This window comes from Pristiophorus japonicus, chromosome 3, assembly GCF_044704955.1.
Source record: "Pristiophorus japonicus isolate sPriJap1 chromosome 3, sPriJap1.hap1, whole genome shotgun sequence".
In the NCBI taxonomy this organism is placed as follows: Eukaryota; Metazoa; Chordata; class Chondrichthyes; family Pristiophoridae; genus Pristiophorus; species Pristiophorus japonicus.
Window position 1 is genome coordinate 310,896,679 of NC_091979.1, and position 21,181 is coordinate 310,917,859.

At 45.4% G+C, this 21,181-nt stretch overlaps 1 protein-coding gene across 1 annotated transcript in view; it reads left to right on the plus strand.

The window, feature by feature from the left end:
• The window catches only part of pcdh15b (protocadherin-related 15b), a 1,866,923-nt gene that overhangs the window by 1,317,134 nt on the left and 528,608 nt on the right, over window positions 1–21,181 (plus strand). Inside the window, exon 20 of the mRNA XM_070875055.1 lies at window positions 14,977–15,105. Within this exon, the coding sequence (XP_070731156.1) occupies window positions 14,977–15,105 (129 nt within the window). The remainder of the gene's footprint in view (window positions 1–14,976; window positions 15,106–21,181) is intronic.

The following is a 21,181-nucleotide window of genomic DNA, read 5'->3' on the forward strand; positions in this document are numbered from 1 at the left end:
ATCAATTTCAGAACTTGCCTCTAATAGTAGTGAAAGGAGACAAGTCTGCCTTACTAGGAAGAAATTGGTTGAGCTCACTGAAGCTGGATTGGAGTAAGATTTTCTGTGTGGAAGCGAGATTTTCATCAACAGATGAGGTTATCAAGAAGTATCCGAAGGTGTTCTGTGAATCGGGCAGTCCGATCCAAGGCTTCAAGGCGAGTGTCAGGGTACAGAAGGACGCTAGATCGGTTTACTACAAGCCACGTTCCATACCATATGCACTCAAGGAGAAAGTTGAGCAAGAACTCAAAAGACTCGAGACTGAGAACATTATTTGTAAGATAGATCGATGTAATTGGGCTACACCCATTGTTGTTGTACCTAAGTCCGATGATAAGGTAAGATTGTGTGGTGATTATAAAGTAACCGTAAACCAGGTTCCAGAGGGTAATGTCCCCAATACATTGTCGAATATAGAAGATTTGTTCACAACACTGACAGTTGGTCAGATCTTCTCAAAACTGGATCTTATAAATGCCTACTAACAGCTTGAACTAGATGAGGAGTCCAAGTCATGTTTGACTATAAATACTCATCTCGGTCTATATCAATTTAATAGGCTACCGTTTGGAGTGTCTTCCGCCCTTGCCATATTCCATGGGGTGATGAACCAGATTTTGCAAGGTATTGACGGGGTAGAGTAGACAAAGATGGTTGCAATCAGAAATGCACCCACTCCCAGGAATGTCACTGAACTTCGTTCATTCTTGGGTCTTTTGAACTATCATGGGAAGTTCCTACCAAATTTGGCGACAATATTACATCCACTGAATGAACTTTTGAAGAAACAGGTCCATTGGAAGTGGTCAAAAGAATGCAATACAGCATTCAAGGAGTGTAAAAGCAAATTGGTAGAGAGCACCATGTTAGTTCACTATGGCATATCTAAGGAGATTAAGCTAGCATGTGATGTCTCTCCGTATGGAGTTGGGGCAGTAATCCCTTATGTATTAAGTAGTGGGGAGGAGAGACCAATTGCTTTTGCTTCACGCACTCTCAGTGCCAGTGAGAGTAATTATGTGCAAATTGAAAGGGAAGCTTTGGCATTAATTTTTGGAGTCAAGAAGTTTCACAAATACTTGTATGGTCGTAAGTTTACCATCGTTACAGAACATAAGCCCCGAACAGCAATCCTCCATCCTAAGTCCCCAGTTCCAACATTAGCTGCAGCCCGAATGCAGAGATGTGCTTTGATTTTGTCAGCATATGATATTGAATACAAACGATCAGCTGATCACAGTAATGCTGATGCAATGTCTAGATTGCCTTCCCCATCACAAGAATTCTTTTCTTTTAAAAATTTTTTTTATTGAGGAATTGAATACTGTCCCCCAATCTAACTAGAAAATAGTTTGGTGTGTTTTATTAGCATCATAGGGAAGAAGTGTTTTATCTTTCATACATTGATGAACTGCCAGTCACAGCTGAAGAGATTGGGAGAGCAACCAAATGTGCCCTCATAAAACAAATATTAGATCCAAATCTAAGGAAACGACAGTTGTCATTGGATCACAAATTGGCTAATTTTTTGATTACATATCGAAATACTCCTCATGCAGCTACTGGTAGAACACCAGCAGAGTTGTTTCTCAGACGACAACCACGAACCAGATTCTCGTTGTTAAAGCCAAATTTGGCACAGTCCGTAGAAGAGACACAATTAAGACAGAAAGAGAATCATGATAAAGGTAGTGTAAAAGAGAGAAGTGTGAAATTAAACTAGAAGGTGAGAGTGAAGAACCATCACCATAAATGGTTAAAGTGGTTACCAGGAAGAGTGGTGAAGATATGTGGTCCTCGCACATATTTAGTAAAGATGTTTGATAATGGACAGGTTAGGTTTGTTCATATTGATATTTTACCTACAGACATGGAAGGAGTTGAAGGTGGGAATGATTCAATTATTTCTGACTCATATCATTTTGATATACCAGTAGCAAATCCTAAATCCAATGTACTGGAAACAAATCCAGGAGAGAATCAGAATGAAAGTCTGAGTCCGAGTCAGGAAAACAAAGAGCCTGAAGTTAGAGTGAGTTTAAATGAAAATCAAGGAAATTCCATGGAGGAAAACATTCCTCAGGATGAGCCTCGAATGAGTGTGAAATCGACACCATGTTTGGAAGGTTCTGTTCGAGAGCAAAGGTATCCTCTTCGAAACAGAAAACAAGTGGTAAAGTTAAATTTGTAAATATGAAAAAAAAAGTTTATATCCTGTGTTATGTGTAAACATGAAGGTTATGTATGATGTTTGTTATGATGGCTTCTTCATTAAGGTGGGAGAAATGTAATGTCTATAAGCTTGTAATGTTTGTAGCTCCACACTGTGGATGTGGACGTATTGTGTACTGCAAGTGCAGGGTTAATAATAAACAGAACCAGGCAGATTTTCTGGAGGCTTCCGAGAGAGCTGCTTGCCATATTAGGAAGCTGTGTGTGCTGTTCTCTGTGAATATATCACATACATGAAACACAAAGTTAACATGTAAGTAATTATGAAGGCAAATGGAATGTTGGCCTTTATTGCAAGGGAGATGGAGTATTAAAAAAAAGATAAGTCTTGCCACAACTGTATAGGACGTTGGGCTTATATTCATTGGAGTTTCGAAGAATGAGAGGTAATTTTATTGAAACGTATAAGAATCTGAGGGGGCTGGATGGGGTAGATGCAGAGAGGATGTTTCCCTTTCTGGGGAATCGAGAACTCGGGGGTAAAGTTTAAGAATAAGGAGTCGCCCATTTAAAACGGAGTTGAGGAGGAATTTCGTCTCTGAGAGGGTCGTGAATCTTTGGAATTCTCTACCCCAGAGAGATGTGGAGACTGGGTCATTGAATATATTTAAGGTAGAGATTGACAGATTTTTGAATGATAAGGGAGTCAAGGGTTATGCGGAGCAGGCAGGAAAGTGGAGTTGAGGCCAGAATCAAATCAGCCATGATCTTATTGAATGGCGGAGCAGGCTCAAGGGGCCAAATGACCAACTCCTGCTCTTATTTCTTGTAACGAAAAGTCCAACCTTGCCAAGTCCGTACGAAGTGTGCACGGACCCGGCGAGGCCTCTTAAAAGCCGCTTCGCAGCTATTTTTTTAAAGGCCCAGTGGTAAAAATCGGCATTGCACGAGGATTCGTGACGGAAATCGCAGTCCTTGCCAACTTTAGTCCAAGGCCGATTACCGCTGCAAGAGAGGCCTTGGGAGGGGGGGGAAAACATTTTAAAAAAAAATAGCAAATAACAAAAAATTAAAAAAATCACAAAACATTCACAAGATAGTAAACTATTGAATCGCTGAAAAAGAATTAAAAAATGAAAACTTTAACTTACCTTTTTTGCAGGTCTTTATACCTACCTCTCTTTTTGGGGCTGCAACACAGGTTTTTCTCGGGTGGTTTTTTTCGCTCAGAATACGGGTGCGCCAAAAGTCAAAATTCGGGACATCAGAAATACATTCCGAAATCCGGAAATTCCCGAACCTCGGCCCGGGCGTTACCGGACTCGGGACGTTGGAAATACGTTCCGACATCCAGAAACACCCGAAATCCGGAACGTCCTTGGTCCCAAGGTTTCTAAATTTGGGAGGTCGAACCTGTATTTCGAAATGGTTTAGTTATTATACTTCAAGGATAAGTGAATGTATCCGAGCATGACAGAATCTTTGTTCCTTTTAGATATCTATCCTTGCAACCTGTACTTGCCCTTTCTGTATTTTTTTACCATGTCCCCCTGGTTTGTCTTTCATTCAGTTTCTCTCATTGCCAATATCAGTCACGTTTGTTCTGTTCCCGAGTGAGTACACCATTTTTGCATGGCTATATTTAGGCCTGTGGCTTGAGATTTTTAATTTGGTGAGCTTGTAGTTCCAACTCAAGTGTTTACCTAGTATCTAATTTATGCCATCTACTACCTACTCACGGGCAGAGCTTGTTGTGATTTACAATCGATAACAACTTCATAAAATGTAAATGCTGTTAAAATATTTTTGAGGTAAGTCCAAGGAAAGTAGACGCCAGAAGCCTGAAATTTAGAGTACCTGAAATAATTATGGCATCTTTCCCGGTCAACAAAGTCAGCTGATGATCTTCATCTTCCTTCTTCCTCAAGGGAAAACTGATCAACTATTCTAAAGAGATTTAGTGGGTTCATATCGTGTTGGGGTTCAGTGTTGGGGTTCAGTGGGCAGGACATTGGGCGTGCAATGCAGCCAGCCAACCAGCTATTCTGGATTCTGTTCGTGTGTGTTGGGGGGTTCAGTAGGCGGGGCAGTGGGCAGGCAGTATTATGGGCCCAAATTTCCCCGTGAGTTGCACCGTTTTATTTGGTGTAACTTGATTTCTCTGGTGTATCTTTTTAGTTGCAAGTACGGCCATTTAATTAGCGCCAGTGTAAGTGAGTTAGTTAGGTTTTTTGTTAGGTCAGATTTTTTTTCAAAAGGGGGCGTTCCCAGCCACTTACACCATTTATGCCAATTTGGTCAGAAATAGGTTGCACTAAACTAACTTAGGGCAGCGTATGTGTCCACTTTTGTCTGCACAGAAAGACCTTACTTACAGTTAAGGAATTGGCGCAAGTAATTACATTTAAAGCACCACCAAGCACCAAACAAAGCAGCAAAAATAATAAGCAATTAATTAACGAATAAAATAGAAGGAACCCTGCCCCTAAAGCACCAAAATCAATCAGTAAATAACACATAAAAAATAGAAGTCCTACCTTCGGGAACGCAGCAAGCCGCCGATGAGGGAGCCCATTCGGCCAGGGCTAGGGACGTTGTGCTTCAGGCCCCTCCCACACAGCCTGCAGCGCGCGTTTGCAGAAACGGCCTGTCAGGAGCTCCTGCACATGTGCGCAGACTCTATTGCGCATGTGCAGAGGTCCCGGCACGGTTTTCAGCGCCGAGACCTGGCTCCGCTCCCAATGCATTGGGCCACGCTGCGCCACGACGTAGGAGAGGCTGGGGAGCATCCAAAATACGGAGGTTTTTTTTCGGCGCGCTTGGAGGTGGGCAAAAGCGGCACAGCTCGAGTGAGGGCGCCAGAAAAAGAGGTTAGGGAAATTTGGGCCCATAGTCTCAACTTAAATCTGCTCCCTCAGAATTAAGCCTGCAGCATCATCTATTTTTCGTTCAACATCAAGTACCGTACACAGAAATGGCAATATAGCAACAGTGGAACCTAGTTTGATCTGTACTGTGGTTCCCATACAGTAGTTAAGTCGAAATGGGTCTGCTAGTTGTAAAAGTCTTCGATATCAGTGCAGTGATACTACTTCTCGTAAACCAATGTTGACTACTTATGGTGCTGTAGCATGGCCCCTGAGGTCCACGTCAGTAGAGCAATCTCCCTGTCCACCCGAAACCTGTTTGTAGTTAAAATCCCCCACAAGCAACAGTCACTGAACGCATTGCACCACTAACATGCAGAGTTACAGCGCAGTAGGATGTGGATTCATGCCTGGGACCCCTAAAATCATCAAAGTCCCAGTTTCACTATATCATGCAGGGAAACACAGAGTAGAATCTAGCTGCTGCTCCATGAGGACTGTGAGAAATGAGAGGGATGTTGAGCACTAGAATACTCGTGTGTGCCTACTAGCGTACTTATGTGGAATTTAAAAGAAAGCTAGATAAGCACATGAGGGAGAAAGGAATAGAAGGATATGTTGTTAACATGAGATGAAGTAAGGTGGGAGCAGACTTGTGTGAAGCATAAACACTGGCATTTTTGTTCGGCCAAATGGCTTGTTTGCTGTAGAATTCTCTGGGCCCGAAATTCATCGCCCACAATGCCGAGCTACCGTCCAAAAATCCCAGTTTAGTGAAAAAAACTGACGGACCGCCGATCTAGCGCCCAGCGGCAAATTCATCAGAGAAGTACAGCCGGCAGTCGTCCATACTACCCGCCCATGGGAAAATCCCCCAAAAACGCAAGTTTCATCATTAGGATGGTGTAAGATCCTGTTACCGCCCGCCAGAAAAACCGTTCTGAAAAAGGCGGTCTTACCTCAATCTTGAGCGGACAGTATGGACAATGGAGCTGAGCCATTCAGAACATTACATCCCAGCTCTGACTCACTGTTTGAGTGGGAGTAGGGATCACTACAACAGTCTCTGCTCACACCATTATTCAAAGTAAGAAGGTTGTGTTAAGGCAGAACAAATGCATATTTTAAGGCAATAGGCCTTAAAAGGAGCTATTCGTGGATTGGTGCTGTCAAAAGCAATCACTTGTCCAGTAACTGGCCGATGCTCCTTCAACATTCCATGGCGTCTATTCCGACATTCTACATTAGGCCTGAAGATGATGTAATACTGATACACGACCTCGTTCCTACAGTGTATTTTGATATCGTTTGCTGCCAGAGGTATGGGCGTCTTTGACGATCCCTTCTTCATAATCGGCTCCTCGTGAATTATCTTCTGATTGGGCACCTGAAAAACCACCTTTGAGAACCACTTGGCCATTGCCTTATTCAAGCTGGCAACGTATCCAACGACCGACTGCCTTCCCCTGACGGGGGTTGTGGTACATGTCCATTCCGATTACCATCAGCTGCTTCAGCGGGATGTCTACACCCCAAACCTTGCCGCCCAGTTTGCAGTTGATCTGCAGCAGGACCCATCTGAAAATTACATTTCCAGGTCTTGAAAGGGGACTGTACTCCTCCTTATCTTCCATTTCATTTTTACTGTGCACATCGAAATTGTGCATCTTCTGCTTCAGTAATAGATTTCCATCTTGGAAATGGGAGTATTTGCCCAAAAGCTGCTTGAGACCTCAACAGTGGCTTGGCAGCACGATTTATCGGGAGCTGGCAGGGATTTTGACATTTTTAGCAGACTGCACGACATTTAAAGGACATTTGTGTGTTTCTCAGCACATACCTCTCATTATCTAAAAGTTCGACACTGACCAAGAGTGAAAAAAAATATTTCTGTGTTGAATTGTACAACATTCAAAAGTGGCAGAAGATTCAAACATGTCAAGCAAACTATTTTACACTATTTCCAAAAACAATACATTTAGCATCAAAAGGCAACATCCTAAACAACAACAACAACATTAACAATATATGCAAACATCACCAACACTGTACCCTCTACTCACTCCCACCACCTCTCTTCCCCCCCACTCCCTCCAAGTGAGCCCCATTCTCCTCTTGATGGGTTGCCCATCCCCACGCTGACCCGTACATCTGTCCCTCACCGCGTCGTTACCAACACGTTGCGCAGCAGTGCACCCGGAGTGCTGCTGGCGTGTTCGTCAGGGAGAGAACACAGGCGCTGAGCTGAAAGACGCTGGCATCTCCAGACCCTCTGGTTGTGTCAGTCTGACTGGTATGGCATCGTGGGGGGGGGGGGGGGGGGTTCCATGCCATATCCCGAGACCATCGATTGCCGCATGGCATCGACAGACGTGACAGCTCACTGCACCGCAGTGATCAGTAGCGACATACTGTTGGTATGCTACTCTGCAAACGCAGCAATGTTGGCAGCTATCTGAGCCATGGCTCGGAGGAGATCCCAGCCTAGGTCAACGCTCGCCCTCGACAGCTGAACCAATTCCTGCGTTGCTTCCGCCCGTCTTGCGTCATCATCTCCTTGCTGCATCAACCTGGGCGGATGCAGCTTGGTGGCTTTAACGGCATGGGTGCAGTGCTTCACAATGCTTGATCCCGCTTCCTCTGAGTCGAAGCCCAAAAACTCAGACCCCGATACCGATGTTGTGCCCACAGGTGGCACACATGTCAAGAGGATGGAGTCGTCCTCTTCCACCTCCTCGAGCTCAAGTGGAACAAACACTGGGCCTTCTCCCTCCTTGACCTCCTGGTCTTCGTCTCTGTGAGTTGCGGAGGTGGGTGCGGGGGGCGATGGGCATTTTGAGTGGGGGGGGGGGGGGAGCTGCTGGGGCGGGCTCCTGATGAGGTCGAGGTGGTTGGTGTTGGTGTTGTAGATGGCCTTTGCGTGTCGGAGGTGAATGGATTGCCTAAGTCTCTCTGATTCATCACCTGCAAGTATAATACAACATGTCAGTGTTTAGCAGTGGTGCCGGGGGGGCCGGGGGGGGGCCGCGGGAGTAATGCTGACATGAGTACCGTAACGTATCACAGTCTTATTTCAAGGACGACCAGTGCTACATCACCACACCCTAAATGGCCGACAGCCAGTACATTAAAATGCATTAAACATCACATTACATGAGCTTGGATGACATGAGCGTAACACAGACCAGAGATTATCATCAACTTACCATGCGGTAGTGGCACGGGGGTGATCACCCATCAATGCCAAGGTACGCTCCTCCACATCAGCCAGTTTGATGACCTCTGGTGGGCCCCTCCTGTGCCACACTGCTTTGAGGCGTTGGCTGTTCTTTTCCTCTGCAGAAATAAAAATTATAATCTTTAACCAGTTTGCAGATGCATAACACACACACACACACACACACACACACAGAGTTCGGCTACGTATACTTTTTCAGTAGTATGTGAGTGCATCAATAAGATCTTTACTTACTCTTGCTGCCGCTACCATATCGTGCCACCATGATGCCCACTGCAGACACGGCTGCCCCAATCTCCCGCTAAATGCGTTTACATTGGGGCTGGGCTGGCTTGCCATGACCATCCCGTGTGAGCTCTCTAACGGCATTCCACCTCAGAGATAAGTGCCTCCAGCTCATCGTCTGTAAACCGGGGAGCTCTGAGCCTCCCTGCATTGGACCTCCTGGCAACTTTTCTACCACTCATGATAGGTTTTCAAGGTGGATGGCTGATGATTCTCTTCCCTCTCTCTCTCTCAACGACTTCCTTCTCGAACTGGCAGGTGCAAGTCACTCACGAGCTTTTATGCGCAGGTGCAGCTGACCCCTCAGCCACAATCACGGGAAAAGTGAGGTCAGCATTAAAAAAAAAAAACGACAAAAAAAAAAGTTCAAAATCTCGCGCATGCGCAGTACACGGCCTCCGATCTTTCCCGAGTCGAGAGGCCTGCACCTACCGCCGAATCCCGCTACCGTCCGCTGCCTCCCGCTCCCGCCGAGAAAACCGGGATGAATCTCATGCCCAATTGGCCGCCGAGGTAGCGGGCGGTAACAAAGCAAGCACTGTCCGAGTACTGCCGAAAAATGGGCAGAACTTTACTTTCATCAATTTCGGCCCCAATGTAATTTATGTACCAGTAGTTGCAGTAGCAGTTGCTGCATAGTCTGAGGAGACCAGGGAAAATTGTTTGCCTCCACCAAAGAAAAATAACTAAAGAAAAACAATTGACAGGCATTGTCGATTATTGCAATGGTAGATGTGATAGATCATAGATTAATCCCCAACCTTCCTCATACATCAAGTTCCTGGTTTCAGGAGAAGGTGCCAAGCAGAGAGGTCATGTACCTACCTATATGGGCAAAATAGTCATCATAAGAACATAAGAAATAGGAGCAGAAGTAGGCCATACGGCCCCTCGAGCCTGCTCCGCCTTTTAATACGATCATGGCTGATCCGATCATGGACTCGGGTCCACTTCCCTGCCCGCTCCCCATAACCCCTTATTCCCTTATCAGTTAAGAAACTGTCTATCTCTATCTTAAATTTATTCAATGACCCAGCTTCCTCATTGAGGCAGTGAATTCCACAGATTTACAACCTGAGGCAGTGAATTCCACAGATTTACAACCCTCTGAGAGAAGAAATTCCTCCTCATCTCAGTTTTAAATGGGCGGCCCCGTATTCTAAGATTATGCCCTCTAGTTCTAGTCTCCCCTATCAGTGGAAGCATCCTCTCTGCATCCACCTTGTCAAGCCCCCTCACAATCTTATACATTTTGATAAGATCACCTTTCATTCTTCTGAATTCCAATGAGTAAAGGCCCAACCGACTCAACCTTTCCTCATAAGACAACCCCCTCATCTCCGGAATCAACCCAGTGAACCTTCTCTGAACTGCCTCCAAAGCAAGTATATCCTTTCGTAAATATGGAAATCAAAAATGTACGCAGTATTCCAGGTGTGGCCTCACCAATACCTTGTACAGCTGTAGCAAGACTTCCCTGCTTTTATACTCCATCCCCTTTGCAATAAAGGCCAAGATTCTATTGGCCTTCCTGATCACTTGCTGTACCTGCATACTAACCTTTTTTGTTTCATGCACAAGTCTCCCCAGGTCCCGCTGTACTGCAGCACTTTGCAATTTGTCTCCATTTAAATAATAACTCGTCGATTTTTTTCTGCCAAAGTGCATGACCTCACACTTTCCAACTTTTCCAACAGGGGTATCTGAAGATTCGGAAAGATAGGCAGGAAGGGAAGAGAGGTGGGTTAGCTCTGTTAATAAGGGATGATATCAGGGCAGTTGTGAGGGATGATATTGGCTCCAATGAACAAAATGTTGAATCATTGTGGGTGGAGATTAGAGATAGTAAGGGGAAAAAGTCATTGGTTGGCGTAGTTTATAGGCCCCCAAATAATAACTTCATGGTGGGGCGGGCAATAATCAAGGGAATAATGGAGGCATGTGAAAAAGCAACGGCAGTAGTTATGGGGGATTTTAACCTACATATCGATTGGTCAAATCAAATCGCAGGGGGTAGCCTGGAGGAGGAATTCATAGAATGCATACGGGATTGTTTCTTAGAACAGTATGTAACAGAGCCTACAAGGGAGCAAGCCATTTTGGATCTGGTCCTGTGTAACGAGACAGGAAAAATAAACGATCTCCTCGTAAAAGATCCTCTCGGAATGAGTGATCACAATATGGTTGAATTTGTAATACAGATTGAGGATGAGGAAGTTGTGTCAGAAACGAGAGTACTATGCTTAAAGAAAGGGGACTACAGTGGGATGAGGGCAGAGTTGGCTAAAGTAGACTGGAAACAAGGACTAAACGGTGGCACAATTGAGGAACAGTGGAGGACTTTTAAGGAGCTCTTTCATAATGCGCAACAAAAATATATTCCAGTGAAAAAGAAGGGCGGCAAGAGAAGAGATAACCAGCCGTGGATAACCAAGGAAATAAAGGAAAGTATCAAATCAAAGACCAATGCGTATAAGGTGGCCAAGGTTAGTGGGAAACTAGAGGATTGGGAAGATTTTAAGCAACAGCAAAGAATGACTAAAAAAGCAATAAAGAAAGGGAAGATAGATTACGAGGGTAAACTTGCGCAAAACATAAAAACAGATAGTAAAAGCTTTTACAGATATATAAAACGGAAAAGAGTGACTAAAGTAAATGTTGGTCCCTTAGAAGATGAAAAGGGGAATTTAATAATGGGAAATGTGGAAATGGCTGAGACCTTAACCAATTATTTTGCTTCGGTCTTCACAGTGGAAGACACAAAAACCATGCCAAAAATTGCTGGTCACAGGAATGTGGGAAGGGAGGACCTTGAGATGATCACTATCACTAGGGAGGTAGTGCTGGATAGACTAATGGTATTGAAGGTAGACAAGTCCCCTGGTCCTGATGAAATGCATCCCAGGGTATTAAAAGAGATGGCGGAAGTTATAGCAGATGCATTTGTTATAATCTACCAAAATTCTCTGAACTCTGGGGAGGTACCAGCGGATTGGAGAGCAGCTAATGTAACGCCTCTGTTTAAAAAAGGGGGCAGGCAAAAGGCAGGTAACTATAGGCCGGTTAGTTTAACATCTGTAGTGGGGAAAATGCTTGAAACTATCATTAAGGAAGAAATAGCGGGACATCTGGATAGGAATAGTGCAATCAAGCAGACGCAGCATGGATTCATGAAGGGGAAATCATGTTTAACTAACTTACTGGAATTCTTTGAGGATATAACGAGCATGGTGGATAGAGGTGTACTGATGGATGTGGTGTATTTAGATTTCCAAAAGGCATTCGATAAGGTGCCACATAAAAGGTTACTACAGAAGATAAAGGTACGCGGAGTCAGAGGAAATGTATTAGCATGGATAGAGAATTGGCTGGCTAACAGAAAGCAGAGAGTCGGGATAAAAGGGTCCTTTTCCGGTTGGAAATCAGTGGTTAGTGGTGTGCCACATGGATCAGTGCTGGGACCACAACTGTTTACAATATACATAGAAGACCTAGAGAAGGGGACAGAGTGTAGTGCAACAAAATTTGCAGATGACACTAAGATTTGTGGGAAAGCGGGTTGTGTAGAGGACTCAGAGAGGCAACAAGGAGATTTGGATAGGTTAAGCGAATGGGCTAAGGTTTGGCAGATGGACTACAATGTCGGAAAGTGTGAGGTCATCCACCTTGGGAAAAAAAACAGTAAAAGGGAATATTATTTGAATGGGGAGAAATTACAACATGCTGTGGTGCAGAGGGACCTGGGGGTCCTTGTGCATGAATCCCAAAAGGTTAGTTTGCAGGTGCAGCAGGTAATCAGGAAGGCGAATGGAATGTTGGCCTTCATTGCGAAAGGGATGGAGTACAAAAGGAGGGAGGTGTTGCTGCAACTGTATAAGGTATTGGTAAGGCCACACCTGGAGTACTGCATGCAGTTTTGGTCACCTTACTAAAGGAAGGACATACTAGCTTTGGAAGGGGTACAGCGACGATTCACTCGGCTGATTCGAGAAATGAGGGGGTTAACGTATGATGATAGATTGAGTAGACTGGGTCTTTACTTCTTGGAGTTCAGAAGGATGAGGGGTGATCTTATCGAAACATTTAAAATCATGAAAGGGATAGACAAGATAGAGGCAGAGAGGTTGCTTCCATTGGTGGGGGAGACTAGAACTAGGGGGCACAGCCTCAAAATACGGAGGAGCCAATTTAAAACCGAGTTGAGAAAGAATTTCTTCTCCCAGAGGGTTGTGAATCTGTGGAATTCTCTGCCCAAGGAAGCAGTTGAGGCTAGCTCATTGAATGTTTTCAAGTCAAAGATCGATAGATTTTTAAGCAATAAGGGAATTAAGGGTTACGGGGAGAGGGCGGGTAAGTGGAGCTGAGTCCACGCCCAGATCAGCCATGATCTTATTGAATGGCGGAGCAGGCTCGAGGGGCTAGATAGCCTACTCCTGTTCCTAATTCTTTTGTTCTTATGTTCTTATACTCCATCTGCCAAATTTTTGCCCACTCACTTAGTCTGTCTATGTCCTTTTGCAGGTTTTTTGTGTCCTCCTCACACAATGTTTTTCCTCCCATCTTTGTATCGTCAGAAAAATTGGCTACGTTACACTCGGTCCTTTCATCCAAGTCATTAATATAGATTGCAAATAGTTGGGGTCCCAGCACTGATCCCTGTGGCACCCCACTAGTTACTGATTGCCAACCAGAGAATGAACCATTTATCCCGACTCTCTGTTTTCTGTTAGTTAGCCAATCCTCTATCCATGTTAATATATTACCCCCAACCGCATGAACCTTTATCTTGTGCAGTAACCTTTTATGTGACACCTTGTCACATGCTTTCTGGAAGTCATTCATCACCCATCCTGCCATCTTAATGTATTTAATGAATGAATTAATTTTTATTTTTAGTCCCACCAATGCCACAGAATTCTAACCTTCAGTAAATCACACACTACTGCGATTTAGAAAACAGTTGATTGAATAATAAAGCAAGAAAGGAGAAAGAACTCACCAACAAATCACTTCCCTGCTTTCCTGTGACGTCTAATGTAGTCGCCCAGTTCCACTTTGTTGCAGTCACCAACCGACTCACGCTGCTCCCTGGACTATTTAGCTGCCACTGCTGCTTTTAAGCTGCTTTAACAGAGGGGAAAAAAAACTCACCAATCAGCTACTTCCCTTCTGCAGAGGTCACTTTTAAACTCTGACGTCCCTTTCAAATGTTGTCTGTTGAACCTTGCCTTTTAAGCCTCCACCTCCACCTCAGCTCCCACTGCTGCCCCCACGCAGGTCCGCTGCCTCTGTGAAATATCACTTGCCGATTTTTACATTTTTAATTAATCTTCCCCTCTTCTCCGAATTCCCACTCTTTCCAAATTCCCGAATAAACCAATCTGTTTAACTCCACTCCCTTTAAGACCTCTCTGTGCAGATCACTCTATTCTCATCAGGTAAATCACTGTGAGCTGCATCCCAGGCTGAAAAGTGCCGTTGGCAGAATCTCGTTAATTGGCTGATTGCCAGCAAATGCACTTGTCACGATGAATCCTAAAAGGTGTTAGAAAGAAATATATTCAATTAAATCCAGATTGGAAAAAAAATCAGACTTTGTTCTTCCTGAAGAAAAATGTAACAGAAATTATTATAATGTTTTTCGTGATGCTTCTTCTGAAAAATTCTTTATTGCACTATGTTTTCTAAATTAAACTTCGAGTGCATTTTAATTTCTTCTTGGACACATTTCAAAAGGCAGCAACAGAAGGTAGATTAACTTGAGAAGATTATAATCAAACTTATGCAAATCAACAAAGCACAGAGAACAAATTGAAAGATAACGTTTGTGTCTTCCAAGCTTTCTTAAAATAGTGATTGACTGAAATGAACAATAGAAAAAGCTATCACACTTTTGTAACTGGTTGTAGTACATTGATATTCTGAGAGCTAGATTGGAATAGTTGATGAACCAGAGCCAGAAAGGCACGAATGTTTTAATAATAAATTGATGTGTATATATTTAAAAAAACATTTACAGAATGTATTATGGACATGAGTTCAAACAGTTCTAAGTAATCTGACCTTGACATAATTCACTAAAGGGCTTGATTAATTGTATCGAAATTTGGTCTGCTTGTGTTTTTCGGATTTCCAAAGGTGCATTATAAATGACTTTCACATGTCACTTTAATACCGATAACGGCTTTGTCATGCCAACTGTTCCAAGAAAATAATTTCTGCACATCTTGTTCAGAACTAATAGCAAATTATTATTATAATTGCTCATTAAGCTGTAGCAGGATGCATAAATTGTTTTCAAAATTGATGTATGCCTTCAAATATTGGTCTGTAGAGAGCAAGCTTTGTTGAAACTACATTTTCTTTCATTAGACTTCCACTACCACTGTCAACATCGTGGTTACTGATGTGAATGACAATGACCCAACCTTTGACACCATCTTTCTTAAGAACTTTACAGTATTGGAGGAGGAAGCAAATATCTACGTGGGTCAAGTCAGGGTAAGACAGTTTGAACTGTTTTTGGAAGAAATGTGCCGACTGTAAAATGTTGAAATGATTAAAGTGTGTTTCCATGCTTCTTCCATAAAACTGAATCGCACAATCTTTTCTGAATTCAACTTTTAGTATTTTAATTTTTAAATTTGTAATTTGTATCTCACTTGTTATCAAAAATGGTATTGATAATGGAAATGGAGTGGAACTAAATTACAGAACCAGTGGGAAGCTGTTCAACCTTCGCCGTCTCCAGACCAGGTCCAAGACCACTCCAACCTCTGTCGTCGAGCTACAGTACGCGGAGAACGCCTGCGTCTGTGCACACAGAGGCTGAACTCCAGGACATAGTCGATGTATTTACCGAGGCGTATGAAAGCATGAGCCTTACGCTAAACATCAGTAAGACAATGGTCCTCCACCAGCCTGTCCTCGCCGCACAGCACTGCCCCCCAGACATCAAGATCCACTGCGTGGCCGTGGACAACGTGGACCACTTCCCCTATCTCGGGAGCCTCCTATCAACAAGAATAGGCATTGACGACGCGATCCAACACCGCCTCCAGTGCGCCAATGCAGCCTTCGGCCGCCTGAGGAAAAGAGTGTTTGAAGACCAGGCCCTCAGAACTGTCAACAAGCTCATGGTCTACAGGGCTGTAGTAATACCCGCCCTCCTTAATGGTTCAGAGACGTGGACCATGTACAGTAGACACCTCAAGTCGCTGGAGAAATACCACCAGCGATGTCTCCGCAAGATCCTACAAATCCCCTGGGAGGACAGCCACACAAACATTAGCGTTCTCGTCCAGGCCAACATCCCCAGCATTGAAGCACTGACCACACTTGATCAGCTCTGCTGGGCAGGCCACATAGTTCGCATGCCAGACATGAGATTCCCAAAGCAAGCGCTCTACTCGGAACTTGTCCACGACAAACAAGTCAAAGGCGGGCAGAGGAAGTGTTACAAGGACACCCTCAAAGCCTCCCTGATAAAGTGCAACATCCCCACCGACACCTGGGAGTCCCTGGCCAAAGACTGCCCTAAGTGGAGGAAGTGCATCCATGAGGGCGCTGAGCTCCTCGAGAGCATGCAGAAATCAAGTGCAGGCAACGGAAGGAGCGTGCGGCAAACCAGGCTCCCTGCCCACCCTTCCCCTCAACCACTGTCTGTCCCACCTGTGACAGAGTCTGTGGTTCTCGTATTGGACCTAAGAACTCATGCTAAGAGTGGAAGCAAGTCTTCCTCGATTCCGAGGGACTGCCTATGATGATGATGGTTATCAAAAATGGTGTTGGCAATTTTTTTTTTTCGTTCACGGAATGTGGGTGTCACTAGCAAGGCTGGAATTTATTGCCCATCCCTGATTTCCCTTGAGAAAGTGGTGGTGAGCTAACTTCTTGAACTGCTGTAGTCCGTGGGGTGAAGGTACTCCCATAGTGCTGACTTTGTTGTCCCGGTTTGTTACAGCTGAATGGCTTGCTAGGCCATTTCACGGGGCAGTTAAGAGTTATCCACATTGCTGTGGGTCTGGAGTAATTTCTAGACTTTATAAAGGACATTAGTGAACCAGATGGGTTTTTCTGACATTCCGGCAGTTTCATGGTCACCATACCGATACAAGCTTTGTTAACATTCCAGATTTACTTAATTAACTGAATTTAAATTTCCTCAGCTGCCAAGGTTGGACTTAAACTGACATCTCCAGATTATTCGGGCAGGCCTCTGGATTAGTGGTCCAGTAATATAACCGCTATGCTACCGTACCACATTTTATCACGAACGAGTGTCTCTAACACTGTGTGTAATCTCTCATGGGCTGAAATTCCATGGTGTGATATTTGTCATGTAGTTAGCACAATTGCATGACATTTTTCAGCTTACACATTAAAAAAATGATTTTGTTAAAATAATAAACCAAGGACTTTCATGCAAGCACATTAATCAATGCATCACAAATACTGCATTGTGGAATTTCAATCAACAAGGGAATTTAAATAAGATACATGAATTAACATAACTGGAAGTATTTTTAAACACGACAAATGTACTCTGCAGTGTGATATTAATTCAGTGCGCATACTTCTTGATTAATCTCTTACTGCATTGGGCACAACATTGCATTTTGTCCTATTCAAACCTGTAAATAAATAAAGCAAGCGACATAACCGTAAGAAAGTCTTTCATCACCAACCATGCAGATTCCTTCAGGTTATATCTTGCTTATAAATGCAAAACAAATCTACATTCTGCAAAGAGGAATGCCAGACTGTCACCGCTGCAGCTAGTTTAAAGTGCATCACTTGATCTCCATTCACCCTTCGTATGCCTCCTCACTTACTGCGCCCAGTTCAGTACTCATTATGAACAGTAAGAGTGATTGTTGTACTTTGAAACATGAACAATGTTCTGTTCAACACCATAATGTATTATTTACCGCTATTTGATCCTATGTTTTAGGTTTACACCAGGTATAGCTTTTCGAGTGGTGCAAAGGTACAAGTTACACTGTACCCTAATTGCACCGCTATCTAATCCTGGGATAGCAGAGCTGCAGGTGATGTGAGACTGCTGACTGAAAGTAGTCTCATATCCTCTGCCAAATCTTAAACTGATGCTGGCCTAGCTGGTCTTATTTGTTCAATTCTTTTATTTTAAAATGTAAATTATGGAAAATGGTATCATCATCACTATGTCAACATTGGGGTGATTTTTTATTCCTTTAGAGCTCTGAGCCATGAGTTTTGTTTAGAAGCTTTCCTTTCAGAAACTCAATCCTGAATTTCCAATATGTGCATCTTGTGTCTGGGTGATACAAATAACATTTACTCTTTTGTGGGTAAACCCAGTACAATTAGTAATGGGGAGAAAGAGAACTGGGTAAGATTGCTTTCTGATAAAGTGCCACGATTCATGCGACTGAGTAGATGTAGCAAGTTCAGGTCAAAATGCCGATTCTTGTCCAATCTTTCAAAAGGCAGATGGTAAAAATTGCTTATGGCATTTTAATCTGTTAAGTACGAGGGCCAAAATTCCTTGGCTGCACTCCCTGTACAAAGCCTCATTAACCAGGAGCATGGTTGAGGGATACGATTTTCTGACGTGTTTGCCAACAGCGAGACTTGGTACTGGAAGGTGACACCTTGAAATTTTAGCTCAATGATCTGGAAATTGCTGAGAGCAAGTTTAGCTTATGAGCCCGTGGGTTGACACCTTGATTATTAGTAACTACACAAGTCTGTGGGGGACAAATTCGGGTTGTTTGCGCCTCCCATTAGTGCCCCTGGAGGGGCGTTAACGGGGCGTAAACAACTTTTCACCTGGGCACGGCACCGCTACCGACTTTCCCTGGGTGTTTTGCAGCGGCACTAAGCAGTAGCGCCCATTTCCTACCGGTAGCGCCCCCGGTTGCTGCGCCGGTGATGACCGCGTTATCACCGTACACTGTGACCCGTTTTCACCCCGGAACGAAAATTCGGTGGTGCCCCATGATGCTGCCGTGGGCGATGCCTGCGACAGCTTCATAGGGCGCGTAATGGACTGTAGGCTAACTTACCGCTCGCGGCTTTCTTCAATGCAGACCGCGGGGTCCATGCTGCGATGTTGCAGCCCGACTCTCCGCTTGTGTGCCGGGTTGCTGTCGTGGCACCTCGCTCCCTCGCGCTGTAGCAATGGCCCCTTCTCCCTCCTGCAGAGTCACTGGCTTGACCCTCCCCTTTAATGGAAGGGGTGCGCTCTGTCTTCCCGCCAGCGCTCTGTGCCCCTCCGCATAGCGCTGGATAAATTTGAGTCCCGTTGCGCCCCGGCCCACCCCCGACAGGAACTGCAGCGCGAGGTTTTGCGATACAGTTTCTGTCGGAGTTGGTAAGCTCGATATAGCTTGTGGGGCGGGACATCTGCGCCTGACGCAGGAAGTCCCGCCTTGCAGCTGCGCCGAATTTTCAGCCGTGTCTTCTTCTTTCATTGTGAGGTTCAATTTCAGACGTCATCAAAGTAAAATGTGGTATTCTTCACTAAATGCGGTTGAAATATTTTTCAATGCCCGATGGCAGACCATTGCTGAAGGCTAGACATTTCAATGGTGATCAATCACGGCACTTCAAAATTTTCAAAGCACAACCTAAGGGATAACAGTTATGGACACAAGTGGTATTATCTTTAATTTCCGTTCCCCAAGCGGCCAGCCTCACTAACATTGCCTCCTGCAGCTATCGGTATTGTCGCCTGGCGATGTTGCAGGGGACGGGGCGCGATCGGGGCAGCACGATCATGTCACAATCTTCAGGGGCAGGAGATCCTGGCACTAGGGGGTCACCGCCGCCAAACTCCAGGGGAATTTAGCGGGTGTCGGTATTCTTGCCGCGCCCGGGCACAAAGCAGCTAGCACCCATCGTGCAGAAAGTAGAACGGTGCCACCTGGTTTCACCTATTGTCGTAGTGCTGAAGGCAAAACGACCTGGCATGGAAGCCCTAGATACATTCAACAAACATATTTGCGTGACACTTGAAATGACTTACTTTGATCCTCAGACGACTAAGGGGCAGAAATTGCCCCTTTCGTTGAGGCTTCTGGCTGCCAGAGAGCGGCAGTCATGGGGTGGCGGGGAATGGCCGCCAAGTTTCTATGGAATGGACGTTGTTCGCGCAATTGCCCTCATGCATTCTTCCGGCAATGAGCATATCCGCCCTGCTCCTCCCACCCCCCCCCCCCCCCCCGCTGCTGCCGAAGCCTCCTTAAGTGTGTCATCAGAGAGCGCATCGCCAGGGACCTGCGCTGGAAGCGAAATTCACCTGAAAAAGTCTCGTGACCGCTTGACGGTGCCCACATGTGTTGGCACACAGTGCTTGGTGAAGACTGCCAGTGGTGTTTTAAGGTGTGTTGGGTTTAGGAGCATTTGTGTCAGCAACTTTTTCTCTGACTTTTTAAAGCATTGCGAGCAGCCTTGCTGACAGTCGCTTGATTGACAGTGCTGCAAGCTCTTCAAACTCCACAACAGGGAGCCATGATTGTGGAGCTTGGACTTGGGCAGGAGATCGAAATGGGGGCAGTGCTGGCAGGCCAACGCCTCCTGCACATTGTGCGTGCCAAGCAGGCACGCAGGAGAAGGCGGTGCCGGGTGCAATGGCTGGAGAGGCAGCGGGCAAGGGCCGCAGCAATCATGGCTGACCAGCGTGCAGAGAGCCAGGGAGATGGTGAGAGGTCAGCCCAGAGAGCATGCAACAGGAAGGGCCTCAGCAAGGGCGTGCCGTCAGGAGGAGGGTGAGGTACGTGGACCGCCCCGCAACAGTTACTGGGCCAGCAGGCCAGGAGGCAGCCTGCAGAGGCTGAAGACCAACCAGACCAGGAGGGAGAAGCCAATGACGCAGCTGAGAGAGGAAGACGCTTGCACAATGTGGTGGCAGAAGGCACTTTCGGCAAAAGGTCACACAGGGACCGAACTGATGACCAGTGTCTCCGTAGACTGCAATTCCGTAAGGACGTCGTCACGCAGCTCTGCAATCTCCTGCGGCCAGATTTGCAGCCACAAACAAGGTTGAGGACAGCCCTGACCATCGCATCCAAGGTGACCATCGCCCTCAACTTTTATGCCACTGGACACTTCCAAGCTGCAACAGGAGACATCTCCAACATCTCGCATTTTACCGCGCATACATCCATATGTGAGGTCACAGATGCTCTCAAAGAGCAGGGAGAAGCAGTTGGAGCGACAGACTGGATTCCTGCGCATTACGGGCTTCCCCAAGGTTCGGGAGGCCATTGACTGCACCCATATCGCACTGAGGGCACCCCAAAACACTCCCTCAATGTTCCAAAACCACAAGGGATACCAGCAGCCATGATTTGTCCATATTGCAGCAGGGGTCTTGACTGGTTCTAATCAAGATTGTGGCTGGCTTCCTGGAGACAAAGGCTACCCACTGTGCACTTGGCTGATGACTCCCCTTTGCAACCCCAGGACTGCTGCGCAGCACGCACGCAATGACAATCATTTGGCCACCAGGGCCATCATCAAACACATCATCGGAATCCGGAAACAGAGGTTCCGTTGCCTGGACCGCTCAGGAGGTGTGCTGCAGTACTCG